Here is a 10,149-nt window from a genome sequence, read left to right on the forward strand (position 1 = left end):
GTCCTTGCTGAAGTGTTTCGTGTACTGAAGTCTGAAATTTACTTTGAAATGCATCTAGGAAAATAAGATAAGTGGACCGATGGAGGTGTGGATAGATGGACAGATATGCTGTATAACAGGTATAGTGAAATGGGAACTGTAGGATCTGGGCGATGGGTATGTGTCTGTTTACTGTCAAATTCATTCAACTTTACTTTGTCTGAAAATGCTAATAATAAACGGTCGATAAAACAGCAACTACCTCCCCCAGAATAAAATAAAACCTGCAACCAGCCAGGATCTCCCTCCCTCAATTTTAAACGAATTCCCAGGTCTGTTTGTTTTTTAAATCAGGCAAAGGAAAAAAAAAATCTTGAAGATTCAGAGCAAAAAACTGGCAATAACACTTTAATATAGATTCGTGGAACTCTGGTCCTTGTAGTCAGAACACACATTTATAAGCCATAAATAAAGCACACGGAAACCATAAATTAATCAGACTCGAGACCTGAATTTCACCGTATCAAGAATGGGAATGCTTTTTTTTTTCTTTTTCTTGATCATTTACAACGGACCCTTACATCATTTTTTCTCTTCTTTAAACAATAGTACAACTCTGTTTTCTGTTAAAACTACAGTTTTACACTGAGTCACTCACAAAAGTTTGTGTTTTTCTTTTTTGTTTTGTTTTTGTTTTTTGTTGTTTTTTTGTTTTTTTAAATAAAGTAAGACTTCCCTGCAATGACAGCAACGGAGATAAACCACAACAACAAAAAGTCAGGATTCGCAGGTGCTTAAAGAAGCAGGCGTCTACACAGTAGTGGAAACTGAGGCTTTCCTTTTTCTCTTTTTTTGACTATCTTTTTTTCCCTTTCCCTCCTTATATATCATGATAGACATCAGTGTGGCCCATGTGAGGGAGGGAAGGGCTGCAGAGGGTGGGGGAGACCGCTGTTCCGGGGGGGCAGGGGTGTGATGGGTCCTTCTCCCTCGCAACTTTCCAGCACCCCTTTCTCAGGGTCTCTACCCCATTTCCTGTCTCTCCCGTCTGGGTCCAGGCTAGCCAGGCCACGCCGTCTTCTTAAGAGGAGTTCATAATGGGCCTGGAGTACACTCCCTGGTAGTAGGAGGTGTCTGGGGCCAGGGTCGAGGCGTCCAGGCCCGCTTTGTTCGTGACCGGGCCCATGGCCAGGCTTCCCGGCATGGGGGACCCGTAGCCGGGGTAGTGCATCACCTGTTCGTAGGCCTTGAGGTCCATTTTGTGGGGCTGGTGGTGGTGATGGCTGTGGTGGTGCTGCTGCTCCGAGGACATGAGGTTGTTGATGGAGAAGGGGTGGTTGAAGGCGTAGTGGTGCTCCGGCTTCAGGTGGGTCTCTGGCGGCAGGCCCGGGTGATGCGGCGGGCCCAGCAGGTGGGCCGCGGCCTGCTGCTGCCCTGGCGAGGGCGCCGGCTCCGCGGGGCTCAACGCCGCGGCCGGCGTCCCCTTCAGCTCCCCGAGGCCCCCTCGCTTGTGCTCCTGGCACGGGGAGGCGCTCGAGTGGGGCGATTCGGTGCCCGCCGGAGTCTCGGAGACCGGCCCGGCGGCCTCCCCGAGCTGACCCTGCGAGGCCTGGGCCCCGGCGGCCGCCTTCTTACCGCCGCCCGCGGCGCCCGCGGCCTCCTTCAGGGCCAGCTGCTTCTCGCACTTGAAGCGCTTCTGGCGGCGCAGGTAGCAGCCATTCTCGAACATGTTGCCCGAGTCGGGGTGCAGAGTCCAGAAGGAGCCCTTGCCGGGCTTGTCGGGCGAGCGGGGCACCTTGAGGAAGCAGTCGTTGAAGGACAGCGAGTGGCGGATGGAGTTCTGCCAGCGCTGCTGGTTCTGCCGGTAGAAGGGGAAGAGGTCCATGATCCACTGGTAGATCTCGCTCAGCGTCAGCATCTTGTTGGGGCTCTGCTGAATGGCCATGGTGATGAGCGAAATGTACGAGTAGGGCGGCTTGGCGTGCGTGTAGCTGCGCCGGTACGTCTTGGGGTCGCGCGCGCGGCTCAGACCCGCCTGCCCGTACATGGGGCTCATGGAGTTCATGTTCGCGTAGGGTGCCAGGCCGCCCATGGCCCCGGCCGCCTGACCCCCGAGCGGGCTCAGGCTCGGGCTCAGGTGCGGCCCCATGCCAGCCACGCCGGCCGACCCGGCCGAGCCGCCCATGCCGGCCATGGCGCCCGCCCCGGGGGACATGCCGGCCAGGGACGGGCTCATGCCCGCGCCCACGTACGACGACATGTTCATGGAGCCGGCGCTCATGTTGCCCGAGCCGCTGCCCATGGCGGCCGCCGACATGCTCATGTACGTGTTCATGCCGTTCATCCCCAGGCCGGCGTTCATGTTGCTCACCGAGGAGTAGCCCTGAGGACAGAGCCCGGAGGGAGGCGCACAGCGTTAGCACCGCGGCTGAAGCGCGCCCGGCCTGACCCCCCGCCCACCGGGCCAGCCCAGGCCCCCGCCTCCAGGGAGGCCTCCGGGGAGTCCTGCCCTCGCCCGGCCCCGGCCCCGCGTCCGTTTCACCCGGAGCGCGCCGCGATCGCCCTCGGGGAGGTGGCGCGGGGGCCGCCGCTCTGCGCCCGTGGCCGCCTCCTCGCCCTCCTGCGCCTCGCTCAGACTCTAAAACAGAGGTCCCCGGGAGCGCCCCAAGCCAGGCATCCCAAATGCATCTCCCCCCCGCAGAGTCTCCCCGACTCTCACGCCAGCATACCGAGCAGGCGCCGCGGCCCCGGACGCCACCTCCGACCCTGGCCAGCGACCTGTGGGACAAGGCGCAGGGCGCCCGGCGGCCTCCCGCGGAGACGATCCCAGGGTCCTCGCCATTCAGCCTTCCTCCCGGGACCCCATTCTGGGCCCCAGGGGAACCGAAACGCGGTACCTGCGCGCAGTCTGGGGCCAGCCGGAGGCATTGAGTGGAGGGACAGGGAGGGGACCGCGGACAGAACTACACGCGGCTGGGCTCTGCAGCCACAAACTTTCTTTCTCTTTGTCGCCTAGTCCTGGACCGTTTTTCTCTACCTCAGCCCCCAACTCCTACCCACCTTCTCCACTCCAGCTCCCCACCCCCTCGCCGGCCGACCTCCCACCCCTCCCCAGCCGCGCGCTGCCAAACACAACTCTGTTAGGATAGTGCGTGGCTCGGCCACGAAGAGGATTTGGAGGCGCCGCAAGTCAATATTTGATCACAAAGTTAATATTATCTCAAGGCTAACAGTGTGTCGTATAAAAAAGAGACCCATCTGAGTCGAAGGAGGGTGGAAAAGGCGGCTGCCCGGAGCGGCTGGGGTGGGGGCCGGGGGCCGGCCGGGGAAGCGGTCCAGAGGTTGGGGCCGAGAGCGGACGCCGCCACCCCGCTTCCCCCGGCAAAGGCGAGTGCCTACCTCGGGCTCGGCATAGTAGCTGCTCCAGTCGGACGGCTCGTGCCCTTCCATCTTCACCGCTCCCAGCATACTGGAAGCCGAGTGCATGGCAGTTTAAAATTTAACAGCCCCAGCAAACGACCGGCAATCACCCCCCCACCCCCACCCTCCTTTCTAAAAAAAGTCAGCCAAGGCACCGTCCCCTCCCTCCCTCTCGCGCTCCCTCTCTCTCGGCTCCACTCCCTCTCTCCCTCGGCCGGCCAGAGGCAGTGGCTGGAAGTGGGCGGGAGGGGTGAGTCGCGGGAGGAGGGGGCCGAGGGTGGGAGGAGGCCCGGAGCCGATCGCCGCTGCCGGAGCGCCCGCCGCCCGCCGCCGCCGCCGCGCTCGCGGGCTGCCGGGTGGAGGCCGAGGCTGGCAGTGCCGAGCTGCCGGGAGGCGGCGGGAAGCGCGCGGCGCGGGGGCGGGTGGGGGGGGGGTGGAGAAGAGGAGGAGGAGGAGGAGGTGGAGGTGGTGGAGGAGGGGGGGAAGGGAGGAGGAGGAGGAGGAGGTGTGGACCGCGCAGCGGACAAGTGCCGCAGTGACGTGGGCTGCTGGTGATATAGCGCGGCGCGCGGCCGCGGGCCTCCAATCCCCAGACCCGGGGCAGCCCATTTGAATAATCAGCTCACACCTGGGTGAGAGGGAGCCCCGGCCGGCGCCCAGCACCTGCCCTCGGCGCCCGCGCAGCTGCCCTGCGCCGGGCACGCGGAGCCCGGACTGGCGAGCGGGGCGGGTGGGCGCGTGGGCCCCCGGGTCCAGCCCCCTTTCGTCTGCGGGGAGTCCCAACGGGAGGAAGGACCCGGGAGGAGGCCACCCAGTGGAGCGGCCCAGGGCTCTGGCCCCGTCCCCGTCCCACAGAGCCGGGCCCCTGGCGCGCCTGTCCGAGGGCGCGTCCGGCTTCCGCGCCCGCTCTCGCCCCTGCAGAGCCTTATCAAAGCCGCATTTATTTATCCCGGATTTCTTAGTTCTCAGGGCTCATTCCCTGTCAAAACAACCAACCGGTGACAGAGCCAATCTGCAAAGCGCTGTCGTATTTAGAAAAACTGTGTACACACCTTTAACTCGCCTGTTGCGGCTGCTGGGAGGCCCCTCCCGTTACAGTTAAGACCCGGAGCGGCTTCGGGAGGCGTGCGGGGCGCTGGGTCCCGCCTCCCCGGCGGGAGCCAGGCCTCCAGCGCCGGACGGGGCGGCTGGAGGGGAGGAGCCCCGTCCCACGGTCCGGGTGCCGGGCGCAGGGCGCGCGCGGCCCCGCCAGCTGCTGCGACGGTTGGGAGACTATTTGTCTCTGACAGTCAGGACGGCGTGTTTCAAGGTTACTTTTCAGTCACAACTGAGGTGCCCACAACATTTCGTAACTAAAACAAACAGGACAGGAGGTGGGGGACGAGGCAGGAGGAGAGAGGGGAATCAATAATGGGGCATATGGAGTCCGCCTGGCTGTGGGCGGGGGTGTCTCTGTCCTCTCTGCTTTCCTGCTTTATAAGAATTAGAAACCCTAGCAACCATATTCGTCCTTTTTATTTTCGATCCAGCTTCTGAGTTCAAATGATCACCTGTCCTAGGCCAGGTACCAAGACCTCAGTGCGCCAGATTGGGGAGGGGGCGGGGAGGCAGAATACTACAGGTGTTTGGAGGTGGCCGCCCTTTCTTGGTTCTAAACCCCGGCTGGGCCGTGAGGATGCGGCCCTGCGCCCTCAACCCCAAAAAGAGAAAAATAGAAAATAGTGGGTATCTGGCCCACCTGTCCAGAGTTATGGGTAATGGTGGCAGAAGACAGAAGCGAGGTGGCAGGCACGGAGCAGAGCAAGGGAAACGGAAGGCTGGGTGAGGGTCAGGCCAGAGGGCAGGGGGCGGAGCAGTAGGTGCAGGGGTACTCCCACCCCTTCCCTCTACTCCAGGGCTCTCGGGCCTGCAACGCTTTGAACTAAAGATGCAGGCGCGGCTGATTTGACCAATTCTTAGTGAGAGCGTTAATGAACCCGCTGAGCGAGGGCTGGGGCAGGGTCCCCCACAGCCAAGGTCTGCTTCTCCCTGAAAGCCGTGCGCAGCGCAGAGTGCTCCCAGGAGGGGCAGGCCGGCGCGGTGCAGCCGGGAAGTGCGCTGGGCGTATGCACACGTAGTGTCGGTGTGCACAGGGGAGCCGAGGGACCAGATGCCCGGGCATCTCTCGCCGGGTCCCCGAGCGTGGGTGGAAACTACTTGATCGCTCTCCCGAGGGCTGGGGAGAGAGGGTCCGCCCTGGCCTATTTTCCAAAGCTTTCTGCGTAGACCGAGGGCAGAAACACACACACGCTCACGCACGCGCGCGCGCACGCACAGACATACACACAGACACACCCTTCCTTGCCCCCGCGGGGCGCTTCTCACATTCAGTAGGTCAGACAGACAAACCCGAGAAACAACGACAGACAGCTTTCTGGTGTGCGTGGGATTTAAATCTCGAGTGTCCGGGTTAACCTAGTCTGTGCGTCTACGTGAGTGTCCACTCCCCTCTTTTTGCTCCTGGTGGAAAATGTGGTTCTAGAAATCTCGCCACGAGCAGGAGAAAGAGCGGCCCGGGGTAGGAGGGCGTGCCCCTCGGTGGCCCGGCCCCTGGTCACCGGCTTCCGCAGTGACAGGGTGCCCCCTGTCGGCCGCGGCCCCGGGACAGACCGAGCCCTCACGGACCCCCGAGCCCCTAACCCCGCTATCTGGACTCCCGCGCCGTCCGCCGGCCTCTCCGAGTCTCTCCGAAAACGCCTCCCGGGGGCTGGCGCTTCTTCGGGGTCCCCGACGTTCGGCGCAAACCCAGGTTGGCCTCCTTCGGGGAGCGCGGCCGGCGGATGCTGCGGGGAGCGCGAGCCCACGCCCCCGGCCCGCCGCCCTTCCCTGCGCTGAGGCCCGCCGAGGCGCTCCCGCCCCTGCACACGGCGCTCCTTCCCTTCCCGGCAGCTCTGGTTTCTAAAGGTTGATTCAGAGCGTCTGGCACGAGAGCCTCAGGCTGGAATGCTGTAAATTGCTCCGCGAGCTTCTCTCCAGGAAAAAGTTCGCGGGTAGCTCGGGCTGAAAACAGATGTTTCCCCTGATCCCCCCCTTATTTGAAGCCCCACCTAGGGCTGAGACCTACAGAGATTTCCTTTGCCCGTGCCCCCTCTCTTTCCCGGCCTTGTCGTTCGGTGCTGCCGGGTTTGCGTTTAAAGCCGCCTTATGACCGATGACTGTGCCTGTATTTAGCGCGTTGGTTTTATTCCGGTCGCTGGCCCAGCGGACTGACTGAGCTCAACCTGGGCCTCCTTCGGTCTCCCTGCGATCTCCAGCAAAACTCCTACCCCGGGGGGCTCTCCGTCATGTGAAACAAGCCTGTGAGGAAGGGGGCATCAATAAACAGTACTCAACTTCCCTAACCGATGACCCACAAAATACCAAAGGGCGGGTGCGCTTTGGGCTGATCAATACTCCAGTTCCCTCCAGTTCCCGAAGCCCTTTCGAGAATAAATACCCAGGACAAGCCTTGCTTTAGGGCATTACTAGGCAGGTCTGCAGGTGAGGTTAAAACAGAGGAGACAGAGAAAGGGGATTTAGCAAAGTCTTCTGAAAATACACATTTTACCTTCAGATAACCTTTGGGTTGGCAGAAATCAGACACCCACACCTCCATTATTCACAAGGTGGAATTTTCAGGGTGTATCCCAAGGCTTACTAAAGAAGAGGCGTACAGTTGTATCCAAGGTTGCGATCAACATTTCACTTTCCATGGGTTGTTATTTCTGAAATTATGTTTAAAAGAAAATCAAGCTACTTGGCACTGCGCAATCAGATACTTGTTTTACTGGCTTCCGTGGTTCTTTGATGGCCAAAACCCTAGTTGTTTATGGGGAGGGCAATTGAAAAGATAATTAGTGAAGAATATCTTTCAAAGGAGATTTATGTGAAAAAAAATTTTAAAACCCACAAGAAAGTGATGTTGAATGTGACGTTAAAATTATACACAGTAAGTTTATACACATGCATACAATCTACCACTCCTGGGCAAGATTCACAGGAAAAGATGGGAAATAAGTCCTAATAAATAAAAAATGAGATAAATACGATGTTAGTAACCCTGGTTGTGTTTGGTGGTAGAATGATCTCTTCAGTCTACATTTTTTTCCTGCAGTATATTTGTGTCATTTTATATGATTATTATTTTATGATTACATTATTTTAGGGTGAAATGTAGACTAAGAATATTAGATCTGATGTCACGGAAACTTTAGCAAAATAACTCATACCATGTTCATTCAGTTCTCACACATGCAAGGCGATCAGGGAAGCCATCACTTCAGGGAGCAAGGGTTTGAGTTCTGAAAACAAACCAGTACTATGTTCTCTGACCCGCGTAAGAAAGACGACTGTGCCCTCCCTTGAGTAAGGGAGGAAGAGGAGTGATAAGCACGTCAACCCCAGGTGGTGGCTAGGATAGCCCTGTGTCGCGAGCAGGTGAGGCTCTGTCCTCAGGTCCTGTTGGAAGACTTTGGCACTCAGCCGTCTTTTTCTGTGCACATAGAATTTGATAGCTGTTTGGAAGGTTGGTTGTGGTAATGGATTGTGCATTTTTGTGGGCTTCCTCGGTGGTCAGGCTGAGCAGTTGTCGACTCCACTCCCATCTGTGTGGGTCTGTGGAGAAGGTCGATGATCTGCCCATTCGGGTCCAGGGTCTGACAAATATTTCTGGCATATACTTGGCATCCTGTCCACCATTCTTGAGTTTTTAGCACGTTTCTGGTAAGTGGGACTCTTAGAGCAGGTAATTAAATTAAGTGGAAGAGAGAAAAATAAAGAAATGACGACTTTGAGTGGGAATAATAACATGTCAACGTGAGTGAGAATAAACTCTTTGAGGGATGCCTAAATTAGATGTATCTGCACTGGTGGCTCTGCGAGCTATTTCATACATGTGGACGTTATTCTTGGAGAGGAGCTGTTATTTGTGCCAAAAGGGCCAGCAGTAAACCTCACTGAGGACAGGAGTCATGGAGAGTCTGTCACAGACCTAAAGAATCGGACCTGGACATTCATTCTTAGGAACCCAGGGAGATAATTAAGAAGCGGCCCCATTAGATCTACAAGTTACTGATCAGTTACTTGGATGAACAAATATACTTTGAATAAGTATGAAAGGATGAAGCATAGACAGATGTGGAGATCAGAGGAGGTTAGCAAGGCCTGGAGTTTGAGTCTTAGGCTTGTGAAGCGGATGTTTTCTTCTTGCTTCCATCTCAAAGTGATAAAGGGGCTCTGCGTAAGCAGAAAAGAATTAGACATAACTTGCTCTCATATTGAGCAGTGACAGTGAAGAGTAGTTTATAGATTTTTGGTCCATTTAGCAACTGTTTTAATGAGCACTTACTATATTCCAGATGACGGAGATACCGCCCTGACCATGGTAGGCAAAGCCATGTGCTTGCAGAGGTTTCTTTGCAGTGTTTCCTTCTACTTGCTCTGCTTCCTGCCTTCTTCTGCTACGTGTTCCAGCAGAACTTATTTTGCCTATGTCTTCAAGTCTCCTTTCAACGATGACCTAGGAATTTCCAAGGGCCAAAAACCCCATTCCAAAGGGCAGTCTACATCTCACCATTCGGAATTAACCAAGCTGCTGGCAGGGATGGACGCAAACCCAAGGCGAAGTGCGCTGCCTGTGTTGACCCAGAATTGATGGGAGAGCCAAGGGTTGGGTTCTCTGAAGCAGTGGGCAGGATGCCAGCAGAATGGCAGGCGACTGTAGTCCCGCTACCATTTGTAAACTCTCTAGCGTATCAGTTTTCCATCCTACAGGTACTAGGGGGGCTTCCGGCTCTGGGAAGGAGACAGAAGTCGGCCTCGAGGTGCTCCTGCTGGCTTAAGAGTGTGCCCCGTGTGTGTGAGAACCGTGGCAAGTGTGTGTAAGACAGGTGTCTGTATTCACTCCTTGCCTGCTTTGCTTCCAAAAGTCTTTCCAGAGGAAGGATTGTGGAGCTTCCTGAAAAGTGGGAGCTTCGTTTGACAGGGGCCTGGGGTAATTAACGGGGGCCCGGGACCCGCCCAGCAAATTTTTATGTGCATAAAACCCGCCCCTGGGGATCTTGTTAAAATGCAGATTCTGGGTGGGGGAGGAGCTTGAGAGTTGGCATTCTAACAGGCTTCCAGGTGATGGTGAGGCTGCTGGTCCGCTGAACACAGGTGAAATAGCCCCGCTTCCCTAACTCATCTTGCAGTCTGTCCTGAGCTCAGTGGTGAGACAAGCCTCGATGAAATGTAAAGCAAGTCCACCTTCACCTCCTGTGGGTTCGCCCCTCCCACTTGCTCCCGGCCACACCGACGCTCCCCACAGCCAGAATGCGTCTTCCCAGGGTTCAGAACGTGTCCGCAGCTTGGGGCGTGGAGAACGTGCTCTCAGCAGCGCCCCCATCCCAGGCCCCACCTGGCATTGTCAGCTTCCCGCACCTCCCACAGCGCCTCTCCTGGGACCTCCCTGGTTGACCCGGCAGGACAGGGAACCTACAGCAATGATCAGTTGGTGACTTGGAAGCTGTCATTTTCCAAGCGAGGAAAAACGGCCTAAGCAAAGTTTCAGCTGCAATCACACTGCATCACAAACGCCCTCCAAGGCCCCTTAACTCTCCTCCTTGAGGGAGAGAGAGCCCGGAGGACCCGGGCTGACCCTGCCTCCCGATGAATCTGGTGCGCTGGACTTGCTGACCTTTCCTAAATATCCCCTACCTCTTCACTGATCCCAATGTGCATTTTTAAGAAACA

The 10,149-nt window shown here is 57.1% G+C and overlaps 1 protein-coding gene across 1 annotated transcript; it reads right to left on the reverse strand.

Moving 5' to 3' along the window:
* Positions 1-471: 471 nt before the first annotated feature.
* Positions 472-3,465, reverse strand: FOXA2 (forkhead box A2). Its single transcript, XM_027118327.1, has 2 exons — positions 3,379-3,465; positions 472-2,362 (listed from the first exon to the last, which is right to left on the reverse strand). Exons 1-2 carry the CDS (start codon positions 3,463-3,465, stop codon positions 1,061-1,063), a joined length of 1,389 nt encoding a protein of 462 aa, XP_026974128.1. The 3' UTR covers positions 472-1,060.
* Positions 3,466-10,149: the final 6,684 nt, after the last annotated feature.

The sequence above is a fragment of the Aethalodelphis obliquidens genome, unplaced genomic scaffold (genome assembly GCF_003676395.1).
Source record: "Aethalodelphis obliquidens isolate GAN/ISIS:26980383/991018 unplaced genomic scaffold, ASM367639v1 scaffold18, whole genome shotgun sequence".
Classification (NCBI taxonomy): Eukaryota; Metazoa; Chordata; class Mammalia; order Artiodactyla; family Delphinidae; genus Aethalodelphis; species Aethalodelphis obliquidens.

Coding starts and splice junctions, on each gene's coding strand:
- FOXA2 (XM_027118327.1), bottom strand. CDS start 3,465: ATGCACTCGGCTTCCAGTATGCTGGGAGCGGTGAAGATGGAAGGGCAC. Junction 2,363..3,378: donor GCTACTATGCCGAGCCCGAG/GTAGGCACTCGC, acceptor CTCTGTCCTCAG/GGCTACTCCTCGGTGAGCAA.